A 22,003-nucleotide genomic window follows, 5' to 3' on the forward strand; every position below is an offset into this window, starting at 1 on the left:
TGCTACCTTGCTCATGCCTATATGCTTCTCGAACTTTAACAATCTGGCAACATGAATAAAAAACAATGCCCTCATTTGCACACTCCCATCCCCCCTGCTGTCATATACATTATAACATAACTAGATCCTACCATCCATAGCCAAGTCCTGCTGACTCATTTGTTTACCCTGACCTCTTTGTATGCCTTGGATCAGTCCAGTGATATTAAGTTGTCCCATCCGACAATATATAACACTTATCCAATCCAACTTGCTTCATGGAAGCCTCTTGCCAACCTGAACGTACATATCCGGATACCCTACAGCCTCTTTCACATCATCCTTCCACCTCCTCTCCAACTATCTCCTTCCCTTTTGTTTCCTCCACTTCCAACATACAGATCCTTTTATTCAGTCTTACTTTACGTATACTCTCTGTATGTTTGAATCATTTCAACACAAATCTAACACAATCTAGTTGACCTTCTCAATCAGACTACATCTACTACTATAGCTTTCTCTTGCAGTGTCATTCCTTATATGATCAACCCACCATAATCAACATACAATCCTCGGGCATTTCATCATCAGCATATCCACCCTATTTCTTTCTTTTGCTGTACCAAAGGAGCAATCATACTGAAGAGCCTAAGTCATATTGAATTGACTAACGGATGATACCTTTCATCTGTAGACAGAAAATTTGCTTTTGGCATCTACTCATGAACATCTGCCCAATTCTTATTTTACCATTACAAAAAAGAAAGTTTATCTAATGGGCATCATGAATATTTGATTTCAAAAGACAGCATCCTGAAACTCAAAATTTACAACTTAATACAAAATTTCATGCTTTTTTGAAGGGATATATCATACATGGGATTATACACCAAAATGGAGCAAATCGTGAGTGGTCACAACATAGTACTAAGACACAAGAGAGATGCTCTATCACTATGACATCTTTACATTCAAATATTCATCATGAATCTCTCACATATAACCAGCTACCAGTGGAAATGGTGTGAGAGCAGTGGGATCAGTGAATGTGAAAAAAGAACAGTATTGTCAGCTCCTCATTCCTAGAACATGTGAGGTACCACAAATAACAAGAGTTAAAAACAGCAAAAGATTCAGAACAGCATTAAACTCAATTACACTCATATAAACCATTATTCAGGTAAAAATCTTTCAAGCATTTCTTCATGGGGAAGATGGGCACAACTATCCATGTGCTGTTGGTATGACTGTATTCATGACCCCAAAATTGAAGAGCCAATAACTAAATATCATTCATCACTTTGCAAGACAATCTGCATAAATTTTACAAAAACACCAAACCTGCAGCAGGGATAAATTCTTCAAATTTACTGCAGCATTCATTACTCTTGATAAAGGCAAAGGCTGGCTCACTTGCTATTTCAACACTCATCAAAATGCTAAGACAGTTTGTCACTGCCACCAAATAAACTCTTGAGATTTTCTAATGCTCTGAATAATTCTCTCTTAAATGTATAAAACCTGAGAAACAAGGTATACATGAAAGATGAGTAAAACTAAGTCAGTGATCATTATCTGCCCTGATTCTTAAAAGAGCAAAAGGTAAATTTCCCCCATAACTCCTTTTACATTTATCCTTGAAAGCCTCTAAAAGAGTGATCCACTCCTTAATGGACATGGGAAGCATGACAAGAATATGCAACAAGACAGAGACTTTATCACCCTGTATTTCAACTGGAACTACTAATTTTCCATCACTGGTACTTGCGGAAGCAAACATACCTTGTTTCATAAGGAACTGGTAAAGCACTAGCGCCTAGCCATTATTCATCATAATTTTTTAGATTATCAACAATATGAAATGAAATCTGAAAAGAAGGTTCAAGCACTGTATGTATTTAAGCTGCAAGCACTTCAACATAATTATGACATTCCTGATGAATATGTGGGCTGCAATGAAATAAAATACATAAAGCAACCTAAGCATTTCCAGCAAAGACACTGTGGATTGCTGACCTATAAAAAATATTCTTAAAGCTTTGTTTACATGTCAGAGGATACTTAATATGATACTTACCTTCAGTTATATGCACTCATTGCATTCTTACAAAGACAGTTTACTGTTAAGATTTGCAAATCGTTTATGCTCTATATTCATTCATTAATAATAATGATAATAATAATAATCATAATAATAAGGCCAAGATGTCTTTCTGAAAGGGTCTTGGTGTTACCTCAAACCCTTTTCCATGGGCTCTTGCAGCCCAGTCAGCAATACACTCAAAAGCACGGACAGGATAGACTCCTTCGATATATAAAGTTCTTTGATGTAGCTGTACCTACTTTCATCATCTGACAACAGTACAGCCTCACCAAAGGTTACCTTTTCATATGTGATTTAACTATGAGTAGGCTAAGTCCTGTAACACCATTCGACTGAAATATATGAAATAGCCTGACTATTACATATATACCATGGAGCAATTCCTGATTTCAGAAAATAGACAGATGGTACCTGCTACCTTAAAATGCACTACTGCGTGGCATATGCTCTTTACTCACTTCCACAGAGAGGATCTTATCAATGTCCTTTTCACAGTGAGCTTAAACATATTCTCAAACTCCACACCATCAAGTTACTTGTATCCACTTCCTTTTCTTTGATGGTCTTTCCCAGACTTATCTGTATCTTTTTTTAATTCTTCTCTTTCAATTCCCCTACTATAAGTTTCCTGAGGAAGCTGACTTCCCTTTTACACATTCACTTACATATGATCTGATCAACAAGCAAATAAACTATGTAAACTGACAGAATTCCTAAGAGGTATGAAACGAGATATCTTAAATCATAGCAATTTACTTGCAGAATATCAAAAGATAAAATACTCATTCGTAAAATGCAATAATCTTGGTTCTTGTTAACCAACGCCTCTTCAAAAAATGATATTCCAATGCATAAGGAAGTAATAACAGCTAGTAAAAGCTTGCTTGGTATGTATCCTAACTCACAATAATATTTCAGGTGATCCTCTGGTTAAATATTTATTTCCATTGTTTGTTTATACCTGTTTTCCAGACATTAATGTTCAGGTTAGGAACCTTTTCATTAATTCATTTTACCTCCATGTTTACAAGTCTTACAAGACTTGAGCACAAATTCATAAACACTCCAGTGGTCAAATACAAAGCACATGGCATTCGAAATTAAGATCTAGTGATGGTGTTTCTGGATACAGCTACAGAGAAGCTGATCCTCTATCACATAGAGGATAAGAGATTAGGTCTTGTTAAACTCAATCTGCAAACAGCACCAATAAGATAATGTCACACTTTCTGACTAGCCAAACAAAGGCCAATTATAAAAAAAATGACTTTCTGTAAATGTTCAGACGAATTTAGAGAATCTGCAACACAATGAAACATTTCAGCTCAAGGTTAACAGTAATTGATTCTCCAATATGAAAAGAATATTCATTTATTCAGAAACATCAAGGTAATTAAATAGTAAAATTAGAGAATTTGTCTTCTTTGGAAAAAATAAAAAGTCTATCTTGAATAATTCATAAGCTAAAAATCTAAAACTTAAGAGTTTATCACAGTAAGTGAAAACTGAATCTTAGTAGTACTGAATGTGTTTAGTAAAGCTGAAGAGCTTCTAAGAAAAATGTCAGATGCACTTAATGATAAACCTGTGTGACCTGATATCAGCTTCATTGTTTTTATATATGAACATGGGACCCTATAACAGAGACCTGGTAAAACTAAAGTTTGGGGCTAACAGGAAAGCACAGATGCACAAAAATAGTAGCTACAACAGCCAACACTCTATGCATATGTCACTTGATATTAAATCTGAATAAATTATGAATTCTAATAAAACATTATAATATTTCCCCTCAAGAGAAGTGAGGTAATGAATGAATTCTAGAAAGTTGTAACTACCATTAAATGATAATGAATAGCCATATACAGTAGAATAGAGCATACAAGAACAAATTACCACATTTCTAAAACACTGAGAATATATACATATATATGTCACACTGTTATGAGTACACACACACTACTCAAGACTGAGTTTATAGAAATCAAGTTCATTACAATCACTAGGATACTTTTCTATGACACCGGATTTTGTGCACACCTCTGAAGTCTACTGGCATGATAATTACAACTAAAAACTTATGCATTTCAACTGTGATACATTTAAATGTTCAGAGTGGTTAAAACTTGCAACTGCACTCTATAAAATGATTATCACATGAGGTTGTTGTTTCTAAGCCTTAGTGTATCTTCAATTGCCCACTAAGTATGTTTCTTAAGCACTATAATTTTGATGAATCATTTGTAATAAGATTTTTTTATTCAGCACTTTTTATGAATGAATATTGTGTAAAATGCAATTCATATTCCAATTCTTTTTCTATGATCTTCCTTGGTTCACGGTAAAAGAGCTTCAGAGTTTTTATTCTGTATTGCAAACTTTGGATGTGTGTATCTGATCACCTGATAAAAAAATTATTTCCACGTATGAAACTAGCAGTTAAAAACAAAAAATTCAGTGAATGTTAAGTTTTTACACCAAATGAGTATATACTGCAAAATCTTCACATATTTATAAAAACTGCCATAGCAACCACACAATTCAAATAAAGACATACCTTTAAAAAAGTAGAAAAACACTTCTCCAGTTTGAATCTAAACAAGAGTACACCAAAAAGTCTGAAAGAGTAAAATAAAAAAATGGTCTTTCACTACTTTTTCAGATATGATCACTAACACTTTACAAAACAGAAAGAGATCATGTATTCCCCTCAAACAATTTACAACTGAACAAAATATACATATATTTTTCATTCACAAAATATAATCTCAAACTAACAACAGTTATACATAACTTGCTGTAAAGTCTAGTATGTACCTGCTGTGGTTTTGTATCTATAAAGAAAATGTGTAAAACAAGGCTTTAATTCCACACGAGAAATTATGGAAAGAATTGGTCCACGTGCAGCAATCAAGTGCAGAGCAGTGTTCGGAAATAATCACATTAAACTTATCACAAGATACACATAAAAAAAGAAAAAAAATTACACAACTCGTTTTGAGAGAAAATAGTTGTGGCCTTTGATTTAAAACCAACATTTTGATTAACTACAAAAATCATTATCATGGCTATTAATGTCATCACTGAAAGTAATGGAAGTTCACAATAAATATAGTGTTTCCTCACTGGAGAGATATCTAATATCTAGCTGAATATCTTGTATTACCATAATGAAATATTAAATATTCCAGGAAGGTAAGTCCCCTTCACAAGTCCACTCCATCACAGTTGTTGGGATATTTCTTGAATAGAGATTAATCTTTTCCACTACCAATTAAATAAATGCAATACCTTCTGAATTTACAGATTTCCACAAGGGTATATGATTTTCTATACGTTTGTCATGAAAATCAAGACACTAACACTATTTCCTACTGATTAAGAACTATTGCAGAGATGAAAAAAATAAAAAAATCTATGAATCCCAAAAGCATCCAATGTTCACTTTCAATTTCTCTCACTTTTAAACCTTTCTTCAAGATGTATACTGAAGTGACAAATAATCCCTCTCTATCTCTTGCCATCCCTGAAATCTGACTCAAACATATGTCAGTAAAGAAAGGTGATCCTCTACCGCAGGAGGTACGCATAGATGAGTAGTACAACATGAAGTACCAAGAGTCGATGAATGAGGCCATCTACCACTAATGTGGAGCCAGAACCAGGGTCTGTTAGGACAAAAAGAAAAAAAAAATAATAATGAAGTATCACAAATGTATGCAGTAATGCATATAAACATAATTACAAAGCAGCTGCTTAGCATCACTACAAAGCAACACAGTTAACTTGCACATCCATTACAACATGCAATGTCAAGCTAATATTTTTGATACAGATTCTTAAGTATTCTGTTTGTCTTTGATAAATCTAAAAATCTGCCCACAAAAAGAAACAAAATGTTCAAAACCAAAATAGTGACAATCTTTCAACTATCTTCAACCTTTTTGAGGTGATTCCTTTTTAGTATCCTACTAAGAAGAGAAATATTCACACTGAAAATCTTGGCATTATGGTAGTACATGTTAAAAACTTGCCTGAGTGAAACTGTTTGGTTAAAAAAATAACAAATTTCTATATATCGATACCGATATGTTATGAACTAGTAATATAATGTATACATGTATTGTTAGTCAGGAGACTATTCCTCCCTTTTGTTATGCAGAGTGAAAAGCCACCTTGGGCAAGGCTATATCATTGGAGTAAAATCTTATCAAAGACCTTTTCACTTCAAAGGAGTCCATCCTTTCCCTAGCAATGAATGTGATGCAAATGTGAAGATATTTGAGCCCTTGAGAAGGGGTCCTTCAGGTTACATAATAATGGTAAAAGTAGTAGTAATAACAATATTTTCTTTCATACATATTTGCCATTTCCCGTGTTAGTGAGGTAGTATAAAGAACTAAGGATTGAGCCTTGGAGGGAAAATCCTCATTTGGCTTGCTTCTCTGTTCCTTCTTTTGGAAAAGTAAAAACTGGAGGGGAGGATTTCCAGCACCCCACTCCCATCCCTTTTACTCACCTTCTACGACTTCCAAGGAATAAGTGGGAAGTATTCTTTCTTTCCTATTCCCAGGGACAATAATAATAATAATAATAATAATAATAATAATAATAATAATAATAATAATATTTCTTTTTTTATTTTGCTTTGTCGCTGTCTCCCACGTTTGCAAGGTAGCGCAAGGAAACAGACGAAAGAAATGGCCCAACCACCCCCATACACAATGTATACACACACACACGTCCACACACGCAAATATACATACCTATACATCTCAATGTACACATACATATACATACACAAACACATACATATATACCCATGCACACAATTCACACTGTCTGCCCCCATTCACTCCCATCACCACACATGGAATACCATCCCCCTCCCCCCTCATGAGTGCGAGGTAGCACTAGGAAAAGACAACAAAGGCCCCATTCATTCACACTCAGTCTCTAGCTGCCATGCAATAATGCCCGAAACCACAGCTCCCTTTCCACATCCAGGCCCCACACAACTTTCCATGGTTTACCCCAGACGCTTCACATGCCCTGATTCAATCCACTGACAGCACGTCAACCCCGGTATACCACATCGATCCAATTCACTCTATTCCTTGCCCTCCTTTCACCCTCCTGCATGTTCAGGCCCCGATCACACAAAATCTTTTTCACTCCATCTTTCCATCTCCAATAATAATAATAATAATAATAATCTGGATTGTAACGGGGGTGGGAAGTATGCCTGGAATGTGAGTCAGTTGCTGTTTGCAGGTGTCATGACTATAATGACAGACTACAGAAAAACTCCCGAAACTAATGTCTGAATTTGGAAGATTTTGTGAAAAGAGTAAATTGAGAGTTGATATGAATAAAAGCAGAAGAATAAGGTAAAGTAGGGAGGTCAAAACAGGATGGTTTGAATGGGGAAAATCTAGGAGTGGAGTGCTTTAGGTAATTGCAGAGTGGGCATGGCATCAGATTGAACCATAGGAATGGAAGTGAGTCAACGTTTGGGAGAGGGGGCTGAAGTCCTGAGTGTTTTAAGGAGCCTGTGGAAGGAGAGGTCATTGTCTTTTATGGCAAAGGTGAGTACAGTATGGTTGCTGGCATAGTAGTCCCAGCAGCTTTATATGGATGCAAGTCTTGGGGTCTTAAATGCAAAAGAGAGGAAGAGGGTGGATATATGGACAATGAAATGGACGAGGATAACATGGTGGAAAGCAGGTTGATCTTGTCGGGAATAACACTGTAAAAGTGAGGTGTTGTAGTAAGCATAGCATGATTTAGAGAACTGACCAGGGTGTGCTGAAATGGTCTAGACGTACAGAGAGGATGAGCAAAGAAACACTAAAGAGGATCAACATATTAGAAGTAGAGGGAGCATAGGAGAGGAGACACAGAAGATAGAAGGCTAGGGTGAAGGAGGCTGTGGGTTACTGCACTCTTAGCATTCAGGAGGGTGAGAGGCATGCATGAGATACAGTGAATTGGAGTACTGTGGTATATAAGGCACAACATGCTGTCAGTAAAATGAAGCAGGGCATGCGAAGAGATAAGTAAAAACCATGCAACAGTCTTTGGGGCATGGCTTTGGATGAGAGGTTATGGTTGTAGGACATTATACATGATGGCTAGAGAATGGTTGGCTACAATTGGGGCCATTGTCTGGTTGTTTCTGAAGTTACTTCACAAAGCAGGAGATGCAGTTAGGTAAAAAAAGAAAAGAAAATTCTAATTGGAAGAAATATATGACTATACTTTGATAGTACAGTAGAGCTTATTCTCCTTTTTGCCATATGTATACAGCTACCCTTCCATTGAATTTCCTTGCATTTTTCAAACCTTGTAAAGTTCAGGATATTGATTTTGTTTAGAAACTTCTAAACTTTAAAGAGATAAAAGAATGCATATACCTATCATTTACCCACCTGGTTGATAGTTATTTTTTACTCAGCTTTCTTGTGTAGGTTTATTTTTATGTCAATGATTTTCTCTAACAGCCTCAACCACCACTGTTCACACAGATATGCAACAGTGTTACAAGGGCATGGTTAGTTCACTTGGTTTTCAGCGCTGTGATGGGCTGACCTATGTAGATTTGGTTATCTAATGAAGTAGATCACCATGTTTATCCCTGGGGATAGGGGAGAAAGAATACTTCCCACGTATTCCCTGCGTGTCGTAGAAGGCAACTAAAAGGGGAGGGAGCGGGGGGCTGGAAATCCTCCCCTCTCATTCTTTTTTTTACATTTTCCAAAGGAAGGAACAGAGAAGGGGAACAGGTGAGGATATTCCCTTGAAGGCCCAGTCCTCTGTTCTTAACGCTACCTTGCTAACGCGGGAAATGGCGAATAGTTTGAAAGAAAGAATAATAATGTTGCTTTGGTTGAGGTGGTGTGCAAATTGAAAGGGGTTAGGGAAAATGATTTGGTAAACAGAGAAGAGGTAGTAAAAGCTTTGCAGATGATAAAAGCTGGCAAGACAGCGGGTTTGGATAGTACTGCAGTGGAATTTATTGAAAAAGGGGGTGACTGTATTGTTGACTGGTTGGTAAGGTTATTTAATGTATGTATGATTCATGGATCTGGAGAAGGTATATGATAGAGTTGATAGAGATGCTCTGTGGAAGGTATTAAGAATATATGGTGTGGGAGGCAAGTTGTTAGAAGCAGTGAAAAGTTTTTATCGAGGATGTAAGCCATGTGTACGTGTAGGAAGAGAGGAAAGTGATTGGTTCTCAGTGAATGTAGGTTTGCGGCAGGGGTGTGTGATGTCTCCATGGTTGTTTAATTTGTTTATGGATGGGGTTGTTAGGGAGGTGAATGCAAGAGTTTTGGAAAGAGGGGCAAGTATGAAGTCTGTTGTGGATGAGAGAGCTTGGGAAGTGAGTCACTTGTTTTTCGCTGATGATACAGCGCTGGTGGCTGATTCATGTGAGAAACTGCAGAAGCTGGTGACTGAGTTTGGTAAAGTGTGTGAAAGAAGAAAGTTAAGAGTAAATGTGAATAAGAGCAAGGTTATTAGGTACAGTAGGGTTGAGGGTCAAGTCAATTGGGAGGTAAGTTTGAATGGAGAAAAACTGGAGGAAGTAAAGAGTTTTAGATATCTGGGAGTGGATCTGGCAGTGGATGGAACCATGGAAGCGGAAGTGGATCATAGAGTGGGGGAGGGGTCAAAAATCCTGGGAGCCTTGAAGAATGTGTGGAAGTCGAGAACATTATCTCGGAAAGCAAAAATGGGTATGTTTGAAGGAATAGTGGTTCCAACAATGTTGTATGGTTGCGAGGCATGGGCTATGGATAAAGTTGTGCGCAGGAGGGTGGATGTGCTGGAAATGAGATGTTTGAGGACAATGTGTGGTGTGAGGTGGTTTGATCGAGTAAGTAACGTAAGGGTAAGAGAGATGTGTGGAAATAAAAAGAGCGTGGTTGAGAGAGCAGAAGAGGGTGTTTTGAAATGGTTTGGTCACATGGAGAGAATGAAAGAGGAAAGATTGACAAAGAGGATATATGTGTCAGAGGTGGAGGGAATGAGGAGAAGTGGGATACCAAATTGGAGGTGGAAAGATGGAGTGAAAAAGATTTTGAGTGATCGGAGCCTGAACATGCAGGAGGGTGAAAGGTGTGCAAGGAATAGAGTGAATTGGAATGATATGGTATACCGGGGTCGATGTCCTCTCAATGGATTGAACCAGGGCATGTGAAGTGTCTGGGGTAAACCATGGAAAGTTCTGTGGGGCCTGGATGTGGAAAGGGAGCTGTGGTTTCAGTGCATTATACATGACAGCTAGAGACTGAGTGTGAACGAATGTGGCCTTTGTTGTCTATTCGTAGCGCTACCTCGTGAACATGTGAGGGGAGGGGGTTGTTATTTCATGTGTGGCGGGGTGGCGATGGGAATGAATGAGGGCAGACAGTATGAATTATGCACATGTGTATATATGTATATGTCTGTGTGTGTATATATATGTATACATTGAGATGTATAGGTATGTATATGTGCATGTGGACGTTTACATATATACATGTGTATGTGGGTGGGTTGGGCCATTCTTTCATCTGTTTCCTTGCGCTACTTCACCCTCTCAATCAATACTGTCCATATAATTCTCCCAGGAATACTCAGCAAACTTATATCTCTGTAATTTGAACATTCACCTTTATCCCCTTTGCCTTTGTACAATGGCACTATGCATGCACTCTGCCAATCCTCAGGCACTTCACCATGAGCCATACATACATCAAGTATCCTTATCAACCAGCTAACAACACAGTAACCCCCTTTTTTAATAAATTCCACTGCAATACCATCCAAACCCGCCACCTTGCCTGCTTTCATCTTCCTCAAAGGTATCTATCTCTTCTCTGTTTACCAAATCATTCTCCCTAGCCCTCTCACTTCACACACCACCTTGACCAAAACACTCGATATCTGCCATCTATCATCTAACACATTCAACAAATCTTCAAAATACTCACTCCATCTTCTCACATCACCACTACTTGTTATTACCTCCCCATTAGCCCCTTTACTGATGTTCCCATTTATTCTCTTGTCTTACGCACTTTATTTACCTCCTTCCAAAACATATTTTTATTCTCCCTAAAATTTACTTATACTCTCAAACCCCAACTCTCATTTGCCCTCTTTTACCTTTCTCTTGACATCTTGTCTCTTCCTTTTATACATATCCCAGTCATTTGCACTATTTCCCTGCAAAAATCATCCAAATGCCTCTCTCTTCTCTTTCACTAATAATTTTACTTCTTCATCCCACCACTCACTACCCTTTCTAATCTGCCCACCTCCCATACGTCTCAGGCCACAAGCATCTTTTGCACAAGCCATCACTGCTTCCCTAAATACATCCCATTACTCCCCTTACATTCTTTACTCTCATCTTTTTCCATTCTGAACTCAGTCTCTCATGGTACTTCCTCACACAAGTCTCCTTCCGAAGCTCACTTACTCTCACCACTCTCTTCACCCCAACATTCTCTCTTCTTTTCTGAAAATCTCTACTTTTGCCTCCACACGTACATATTCATGCTTGCCTTTATCCATTCCTGTCGCTACCCCACGCAACAGGGAGCAGCAATGTTAACCCGCTGCATCAAGGTAGCGCCAGGAAAACAAGACTTTTTTAAAAAGGCCAATTGCATTCACACTCAGTCTCTAGCTGTCATGTGTAATGCATCAAAACCACAGCTCCCTTTCCACATCAAGCCCCACAGACCTTTTCATGGTTTACCCCAGACATTTCACATGCCATGGTTCAGTCCATTGACAGCACATCAACCCCAGTATACCCCATTGTTCCAATTCACTATATTCCTTGCATGCCTCTCACCCTCCTGTATCTTCAGGCCCCAATTGCTTAAAATCTTTTTCACTCCATCTTTCCACCTACAGTTTGGTCTCCCGCTTCTCCTTCTTCCCTCCACCTCTGACACATATATCCTCTTTGTCAGTCTTTCCTCACTCATTCTCTCCATATGTCCAAATCATTTCAACACACCCTCTTCTGCTTTCTCAGCCACTCTTTTTATTTTCACACATCTCTCTTACCTTTCCATTACTTGCATATCAAATCACCTCGCCACATATTGTCCTCAAATATCTCATTTCCAACACGTCCACCCTCCTCCGTACAACCCTATCTATATCCCATTCCTCCAAACCATACAACATTGTTGGAATAGCAATTCCTCCAAACATCCCATTTTTGCTCTCTGAGATAATGTTCTCTCCTTCCATACATTCTTTATCACTCCCAGAACCTTTGCTCCCTCCCCCATCCTGTGACTCTTCCATTTCCATGGTTCCATCTGCTGCTAAGTCCACTCTCAGATATCTAAAACATTTCACTTCCTCTAATTTTTCTCCATTCAACTTTAGATCCCAAACAATTTGTCCCTCCACACTACTGAACCTAATAACCTTGCTCTTATTCATATTTTCTGTCAACTTTTTCCTTTCACACACTTTACCAATCTCAGTCACCAACCTCTGCAGTTTCTAACTTGAATCAGCCACTAGAGCTGTATCATCAGTGAACAACTGAATCACTTCCCAGGCCCTCTCATCCCCAACATGCTGCATAGTTACCCCTCTCTCCAAAACTCTTGCATTTACCTTCCTAACCACCCCATCTATAAACAAATTACACAACCATGGGGACATCACACACTCCTACCACAGACCAACATTCACTGGAAACCAATCACTTTTCTCTTTTCCTACTCGTACACATGCCTTTCATCCTTGGTAAAAACTTTTTACTGCTTCTAACAACTTACCTCCCACACCATATTGCAAAAAGCATCTCTATCAACCCTATCATATGCCTTCTCCAGATCCACAAATGCTACATACAAATCCATCTGTCTTTCTAAGTAATTCTCATACACATTCCTCAAAGCAAACACCTAATCCCCACATCCTCTTCCACTTCTGAAACCACACTGCTCTTCCCCAATAAGATGCTCTGTACATGACTTCACCATTTCAATCAATACCCTCCCATACAATTTCCCAGGAATACGAAACAAACTCATCCTTACCAACCAATCAACAACACAGTCTAATAAATTCTAATAAATTCCACCGCAATACCAGCCAAACCTGCCGCCTTGCCAGATTTCATCTCCACAAAGCTATCACTACCTCTTCTCTCTTAACCAAATTGATCCTCTTACTTCACACACCACCCCAACCACAACACCCTATATCTGCCACTCTATTATCAAACACATTCAACAAACTTTGATAATACTCACTCCATCTCCTCTTCACTTCATCACTACCTGTTATCACTTTCCCACTTTCCCCCTTCACCAATGTTCCCATTTGTTCTCGTCTTATGCACATTATTTACCACCTTCCAAAACATCTTTTTATCCTCTCTAAAGTTTAATGATACTCTCTCACCCCAACTCTCATTTGCCCTCTGTTTCAACCCTTGCCCCTTTCTCCTGACCTCCTGCTGCTTTCTTTTATACATTTTCCAGTCATTTGCACTCCTTCCTTGCAAGTATCATGTAAACTCCTCTCTTTTCTCTTTCACTAACAACTTTACTTCTTCATCCGACCACTCACTACCCTTTCTAATCTGCCCACCTCCTACCTTTCTCATGCCACATGCACCTTTTGCACAAGCCATCCCTGCTTCTCTAAAATACATCCCACTCCTCACCCACTCACCTCATGTCATTTGCTTTCACCTTTTGCCATTCTACACTCAATCTCTCTCCAGATACTTCCTCACACAAGTGTCCTTCCCAAGTTCACTTACTCTTACCACTCTCTTCTCCCCAACATTCTATCTCCTTTTTTGAAAACCTCTAAAAATCTTCACTTTCGCCTCCATAAGGTAGTGATCAGAAAACCCTGCAGCTGCCCCACTTAGCACATTAACATCCAAAAGTCTCTCTTTTACATGCTTATCAATTAACACGTAATCCAATAATGTCCTTTAACCATCTACCCTACTCATATATGTATACTAAGTATCTCTCTCTCTTTAAGCCAGGTATTCCCAATCATCAGTCTTTTTTCAGTACACAAGTCCACAAGCTCTTCACCATTTCCATTTACAACATTGAATGCCCCATGTACACCAATCATACCCTCAACTGCCACATTACTCACCTTCGCATTTAAATCATCCATCACTACAACACAGTCTTATGCATCAAAGCTGCTAATACTCTCACTCAACTGCCCCCAAAATATTTGCCTCTCATGATCTTTCTTCTCATGACCAGCTGTACATGCACCAATAATCACCCATCTCTATCCATCCACTTCCAGTTTTGCCCACATCAATCTATAATTTACTTTCTTACACTCAATCAAATACCAAATGGGGAAATAGGAGTCAAGAGGAGAGTGCTCATCCTCCTCGAAGGCAGAGATTTGGGTGTTTGAATGTGCGTGGGTGTAACCAAGATGAGAAGAAAGGAGAGACAGGTAGTATGTTTGAGGAAAGAAACCAGGATGTTCTGGCTCTGAGTGAAATGAAGCTCAAGGATAAAAGGGAAAGAATGGTTTGGAAAAGTCTTAGGAGTAAATTCAGGGGTTGGTGAGAGGACAAGAGCTAAGGAAGGAGTAGCAGTACTCCTGAAGCAGTTGTGGGAGTGGGTGACAGAGTGTAAGAAAGTAAATTCTTGATTGATGTGGGTAAAACTGAAAGTGGATGGAGAAAGATGGGTGATTATTGGTGCTTATGCACCTGGTCATGCAAAGCAAGATCATGAGGCAAGTGTTTTTTGAGCAGCTGAGTGAATGTGTCAGCAGCTTTGATGCTCAAGACTGAGCATTTGTGATGGGCAACTTAAATGCATAGGTATGAGTAATGTGGCAGTTGAGGGTATAATTGGTGCACATGAGGTATTCAGTGTTGTAAATGGAAATGGTGAGGAGCTTGTGGGTTTGTATGCAGATAAAAGACTAGTAATTGGGAATACCTGGTTTAAAAAGATATATTTTTTTAAATTTTATTTTGCTTTGTTGCTGTCTCCCGCATTTGCGAGGTAGCGCAAGGAAACAGACGAAAGAAATGGCCCAACCCACCCCCATACATATGTATATACACACACATCCACACACGCAAATATACATACCTATACATCTCAATGTACACATATATATAAACACACAGACACATACATATATACCCATGCACACAATTCACACTGTCTGCCTTTATTCATTCCCATCGCCACCTTGCCACACATGGAATACCATCCCCCTCCCCCCCTCATGTGTGCAGGGTAGCGCTAGGAAAAGACAACAAAGGCCTCATTCGTTCGCACTCAGTCTCTAGCTGACATGCAATAATGCACCAAAACCACAGCCCCTTTCCACATCCAGGCCCCACACAGCTTTCCATGGCTTACCCCAGACGCTTCATATGCCCTGATTCACTCCACTGACAGCACGTCAACCCCGGTATACCACATCGATCCAATTCACTCTATTCCTTGCCCGCCTTTCACCCTCCTGCTTGTTCAGGCCCTGATCACTCAAAATCTTTTTCACTCCATCTTTCCACCTCCAATTTGGTCTCCCACTTCTCCTAGTTCCCTCCACCTCTGACACATATATCCTTTTGGTCAATCTTTCCTCACTCATTCTCTCCATGAGACCAAACCATTTCAAAACACCCTCTTCTGCTCTCTCAACCACGCTCTTTTTATTTCCACACATCTCTCTTACCCTTACATACCTTACTCGATCAAACCACCTCACACCACACATTGTCCTCAAACATCTCATTTCCAGCACATCCACCCTCCTGCGCACAACTCTATCCATAGCCCATGCCTCACAACCATACAACATTGTTGGAACCACTATTCCTTCCAACATACCCATTTTTGCTTTCCGAGATAATGTTCTCGACTTCCACACATTCTTCAAGGCTCCCAGGATTTTCGCCCCCTCCCCCACCCTATGATTCACTTCCGCTTCCATGGTTCCATCCACTGCCAGATCCACTCCCAGTTATCTAAAACACTTTACTTCCTCCAATTTTTCTCCATTCAAACTTACCTCCCAATTGACTTGACCCTTGCTCTTATTCACATTTACTCTTAACTTTCTTCTTTCACACACTTTACCAAACTCAGTCACCAGCTTCTGCAGTTTCTCACATGAATCAGCCACCAGTGCTGTATCATCAGCGAACAACAACTGACTCACTTCCCAAGCTCTCTCATCCCCAACAGACTTCATACTTGCCCCTCTTTCCAAAACTCTTGCATTCACCTCCCTAACAACCCCATCCATAAACAAATTAAACAACCATGGAGACATCACACACCCCTGCCGCAAACCTACATTCACTGAGAACCAATCACTTTCCTCTCTTCCTACACGTACACATGCCTTACATCCTCGATAAAAACTTTTCACTGCTTCTAACAACTTGCCTCCCACACCATATATTCTTAATACCTTCCACAGAGCATCTCTATCAACTCTATCATATGCCTTCTCCAGATCCATATATATATATATATATATATATATATATATATATATATATATATATATATATATATTCTTTTTGCTTTGTCGCTGTCTCCCGCGTTTGCGAGGTAGTGCAAGGAAACAGACGAAAGAAATGGCCCAACCCACCACCATACACATGCCTTGATTCAACCCACTGACAGCACGTCAACCCCGGTATACCACATCGATCCAATTCACTCTATTCTTTGCCCGCCTTTCACCCTCCTGCATGTTCAGGCCCCGATCACACAAAATCTTTTTCACTCCATCTTTCCACCTCCAATTTGGTCTCCCTCTTCTCCTCGTTCCCTCCACCTCCGACACATATATCCTCTTGGTCAATCTTTCCTCACTCATTCTCTCCATGTGACCAAACCATTTCAAAACACCCTCTTCTGCTCTCTCAACCACGCTCTTTTTATTTCCACACATCTCTCTTACCCTTACGTTACTTACTCGATCAAACCACCTCACACCACACATTGTCCTCAAACATCTCATTTCCAGCACATCCATCCTCCTGCGCACAACTCTATCCATAGTCCACGCCTCGCAACCATACAACATTGTTGGAACCACTATTCCTTCAATATACCCATTTTTGCTTTCCGAGATAATGTTCTCGACTTCCACACATTCTTCAAGGCTCCCAGAATTTTCGCCCCCTCCCCCACCCTATGATCCACTTCCGCTTCCATGGTTCCATCCGCTGCCAGATCCACTCCCAGATATCTAAAACACTTCACTTCCTCCAGTTTTTCTCCATTCAAACTCACCTCCCATATATATATATATACATATATATATATATATATATATATATACGAATAAAGTGCATATTAAAAAGAGATATACACAAGTATACATATGTGAATAGGAAAGATGGTCAAAGGGCATTATTGGATTGTGTGTCAATTGATAGGTGTGTAAGAGAGAGACTTTTGTATGTCAATGTGCTGAGAGGGGCAGCTGGAGGGATATCTGATCACTATCTCATGGAGGCGAAGAAGAAGACTTGTATAGGTTTTCAAAGAAGAGAGAATGTTTAGGAGAAAAGATGGTGAGATTAAGTAAGCTTAGAAAGGACACTTGTGTGAGAAAGTACTAGGAGAGATTGAGTGTAGAAGGGAAGCAGTGATGGCATGTGCAAAAGATGCATGTAGCATGAGGTGGGAGGTGGGCAGATGAGGAAGATTAGAGAGTGGTGGGAAGAAGTAAAGTTCTTAGTGAAAGAGAAAAGAAAGGCGTTTGGAAGATACTTACATAAGAGGAGTGCAAATGACTGGGAGATGTATAAAAGAAAGTGGCAGGAGGTCAAGAGGAAGGTGCAAGGGTTGAAAAAGAGAGCAAATGAGAGATGGGGTGAGAGAGTATCATTGAACTTTAGGGAGAATAAAGGAGGTGAATAACAAGAAGCAGAAGACAAGAGAACAAATGGGAACATCAGCGAAGGGGGAAAGGGGGTAAGTAATAACAGGTAGTGATGAGGTGAGGAGATGGAGTGAGTATCTTGAGGGTTTGTTGAATGTGTTTGATGATAGAGTGGCAGATGTAAGCGTTTTGGTCAGGGTGGTGTGCGAAGCGAGAGGGTCAGGGAGAATGGTTTGGTTGGTTGAGAGTGAAAGATTTGTGGAAGATGAAATCTGGCGAGGTGGCGGGTTTGGATGGTACTGGTGTTGAATTTAATAAGAAAGGGGCTGACTCTGCTGTAGATTGGTTGGTAAGGATATTCAATGTATGCACAGATCACGGTGAAGTGCCTGAGGATTGGCGGAATGTGTGCAAAGTGCCATTATACAAATGCAAAGGGATCAAGGTGTGCATTCAAACTAAAGAGGTATATGTTTGTTGAGTATTCCTGGGATATTGTACTTGAGGGTATTGATTGAGAGGGTAAAGGCATGTACAGACCTTCAGATAGGGGCAGTGTGGTTTCAGAAGTGGTTAAGGATGTGTAGATCAGGTGTTTGCTTTGAAGAATCCGTGTGAGAAATGCTTATAAAAATAGATGGATTTGTATGTAGCATTTATGGATATGGAGAAGGCATATGATAGGGTTGATAGAGATGCTTTGTGGAAGGTCTTTAAAGTATATGGCATGGGAGGTACGTTGCTTGAAGCAGTGAAAAGTTTTTACCAAGGATGTAAGGCATGTGTAAGGGTAGGAAGAAAGGAGAGTGATTGGTTCCCAGTGAAGGTCGGTCAGCAGCAGGGGTGTGTGATGTCCCCATGGCTGTTTAATTTGTTGATGGATGGGTTGACTAGGGAGGTAAATACAAGACTTTTGGAGAAAGGGGTGATTATGCAATCTGTTGGGATCAGAGGGCCTGGGAAATGAGTCAGTTGTTGTTTGCCAATGATACAGCTCTGGTGGCTGATTTGAGGGAGAAACTGCAAAGTTGGTGACTGAGTTTGGAAAAGTGTGTGAAAGGAGAAAGTTGAGTAAATGTGAATAAGAGAAAGGCTGAGTTTGGAAAAGTAAGTGAAAGGAGAAAGTAAAGAGTAAATCTGAATAAGAGAAAGGCTATTAAGTTCAGTAGGGTTGAAGCACAAGTAAATTGGGATGTAATTTCTTGTGGAGAAAAACTGGAGGAAGTGAAGTGTTTAGGTATCTGGGAGTGGACTTAGCAGCAAATGGAACCATGGGAGTGGAAGTAAGTCACAGGGTGGGGAAGGGGGCAGAGATTTTGTGAGCCACGAAGAATGTGTGGGAGGAGAGAACATTATCTCGGAGAGCAAAAATGGGTAAGTTTGAAAGAATTGTAGTTCTAACAATATCATATGGTAGCGAGACATGGGAGTGGGTGGACGAAATGTTAGAGGACAATATGTGGTGTGAGGTGGTAATGAAAGGGTAAAAGAGGTGTGTGAAGATAAAAAGATTGTGGTTGAGAAAGCAGAAAAGGGTGTATTGAAATGGTTTGGACATATGGAGAGAATGAGTGAGGAAAGATTGACTACGAGGATATGTGTCAGAGGTAGAGGTAGCAAGAAATGGGAGATCAAAATGAGGTGGAAGGATAGAGTGAAAAAGATTTTTAGCGATCAGGGCCTGAATATACAGGAGGGTGAGAGGTGTGCAAGGAATAGAGTGAATTGGAAAGAAGTGGTATACCAGGGTCCACAAGCATCCAATGGACTGAACTAAGGTATGTGAAGCATCTGGGGTAAACCATGGAAAGATCTGTGGAGCCTGGATGGGGAAAGGATGCTGTGGTTTTGATGCATTACACATGACAGCTAGAGACCTAGTGTGAACAAATGTAGCCTTTTTTGTCTGTTTTCCTGGCACTGCCTTGCTAAAGCAGGAGGTAGTGATGCTGTTTTCTGTGGGACGGTAGTGACAAGAATGAGCGAAGGCAAGCAAGTATGAATATGTACATGTGTACATATGCATATGTGTATATATTATGTATATGTATGTATATGTGCTATAGACAGAGTTGTGCAGAAGAGGGTAGATGTGCTGGAAATGAGATGTCTGAGGACAATATGTGGTGTGAGGTGGTTCGATCGAGTAAGTAATAATAGGGTAAGAGATGTGTGGTAATAAAAAGAGTGTGGTTGAGAGAGCAGAAGAGGGTGTTTTGAAATGGTTTGGTCACATGGAGAGAATGAGTAAGGAAAGATTGACAAAGAGGATACATGTGTCAGAGGTGGAGGGAACGAGGAGAAGTGGGAGACCAAATTGGATGTGGAAAAATGGAGTGAAAAAGATTTTGAGTGATCGGGGCCTGAACATGCAGGAGAGTGAAAGGCGTGCATGGAATAGAATGAATTGGAACGATGTGGTATACCGGGGTCGACATGCTGTCAATGAATTGAACCAGGGCATGTGAAGCATCTGGGGCAAACCATGGAAAGTTCTGTGGGGCTTGGATGTGGGAAGGAAGCTGTGGTTTTGGTGCATTATACACGACAGCTAGAGACTGAGTGTGAACGAATGTGGCCTTTGTTGTCTTTTCCTCACGCTACCTCGCACACATGCGGAGGGAGGGGGTTTTCATTTCATGTGTGGCGGGGTGGCAACAGGAATGAATAAGGGCAGACAGTATGAATTATGTAAATGTGTAAATATGTATATGTCTGTGTCTGTATAAGTTGAGATGTATAGATATGTATTATGTGCTGTGTGTGGACGTGTATGTATATGCAAGTGTATGTGGGTGGGTTGGGCCATTCTTTCGTCTGTTTCCTGGCGCTACCTCGCTAACGCGGGAGACAGCGACATAGTATAATAAATAAAAATCAATATGTGCGAGTGTGGGCGTTCATGTATATACACGTGTATGTGGGTGGGTAGGGCCATTCTTTCATTTATTTCCCTGTACTACCTCGCAAACACGGGAGACAGCGAATAAGTATAGTAAATAAAATTAATGTGTGTATAGGCGTTTATGTATATATGTTTATCCCTGGGGATAGGGGAGAAAGAATATTTCCCACGTATTCCCCACATGTAACAGAAGGCAACTAAAGGGGACAGGAGCTGAAAACCCTTCCCTCCTTGTATTTAACTTTCTAAAAGGGGAAAGTCATGTGGGCAGTGCTCATCCTCCTCGAAGGTTCAGATTGAGGTGTCTAATGTGTGTGGATGTAGCCAAGATGAGAAGAAAGGAGAGATAGGTGGTATGTATGAGGAAAGGAACCAGGATGTTTTGGCTTTGAGTGAAATGAAGCTCAAGGGTAAGAGTGGTTTGGGAATGTCTTGGGAGTAAAGTCAGGGATTAGTGAGAGGAAAAGAGCAAAGTAAGGAGTAGCACTCCCCCTGAAGCAGGAGTTGTAGGAATATGTGATAGATTGTAAGAAAGTAAACTCAAGATTGATATGGGTAAAACTGAAAGTGGATAGAGACGGGTGATTATAGGTGCCTATGCAATTGGTAATGAGAAGCAAGATCATGATTAGCAAGTGTTTTGAGTGCATCCGAGAGTGTGTGTTAGCAGCTTTGATGCACGAGACCAGGTTATAGTGATGGGTGATTTGAATGCAAAGTTGAGTAATGTGGCAGTTGAGGGTACAACTGGTGTACATGGGGTGTTCAGTGTTGTAAATGGAAATGGTGAAGAGCTTGTAGATTTGTGCACTGAAAAAGGACTGGTGATTGGGAATATTTATTTATTTATTTATTTATTTATTTTGCTTTGTCGCTGTCTCCCGCGTTTGCGAGGTAGCGCAAGGAAACAGACGAAAGAATGGCCCAACCCACCCACATACACATGTATATACATACACGTCCACACACGCAAATATACATACCTATACATATCAATGCATACATATATATACACACACAGACATATACATATATACACATGTACATAATTCATACTGTCTGCCTTTATTCATTCCCATCGCCACCTCACCACACATGGAATAACAACCCCCTCCCCCCTCATG

The 22,003-nt window shown here is 40.0% G+C and overlaps 1 protein-coding gene across 2 annotated transcripts in view; it reads right to left on the reverse strand.

Moving 5' to 3' along the window:
- Positions 1–2,820: 2,820 nt before the first annotated feature.
- LOC139762188 (cell adhesion molecule 1-like) overlaps positions 2,821–22,003 on the reverse strand; it is a 440,794-nt gene continuing 421,611 nt past the window's right edge. For both annotated transcript variants that reach the window (XM_071686834.1, XM_071686835.1), the window contains exon 9: positions 2,821–5,751. In XM_071686834.1, coding sequence (XP_071542935.1) covers positions 5,654–5,751 — 98 coding nt within the window. In that variant the 3' untranslated portion in view covers positions 2,821–5,653. The remainder of the gene's footprint in view (positions 5,752–22,003) is intronic.

Source organism: Panulirus ornatus, chromosome 3, assembly GCF_036320965.1.
Source record: "Panulirus ornatus isolate Po-2019 chromosome 3, ASM3632096v1, whole genome shotgun sequence".
In the NCBI taxonomy this organism is placed as follows: Eukaryota; Metazoa; Arthropoda; class Malacostraca; order Decapoda; family Palinuridae; genus Panulirus; species Panulirus ornatus.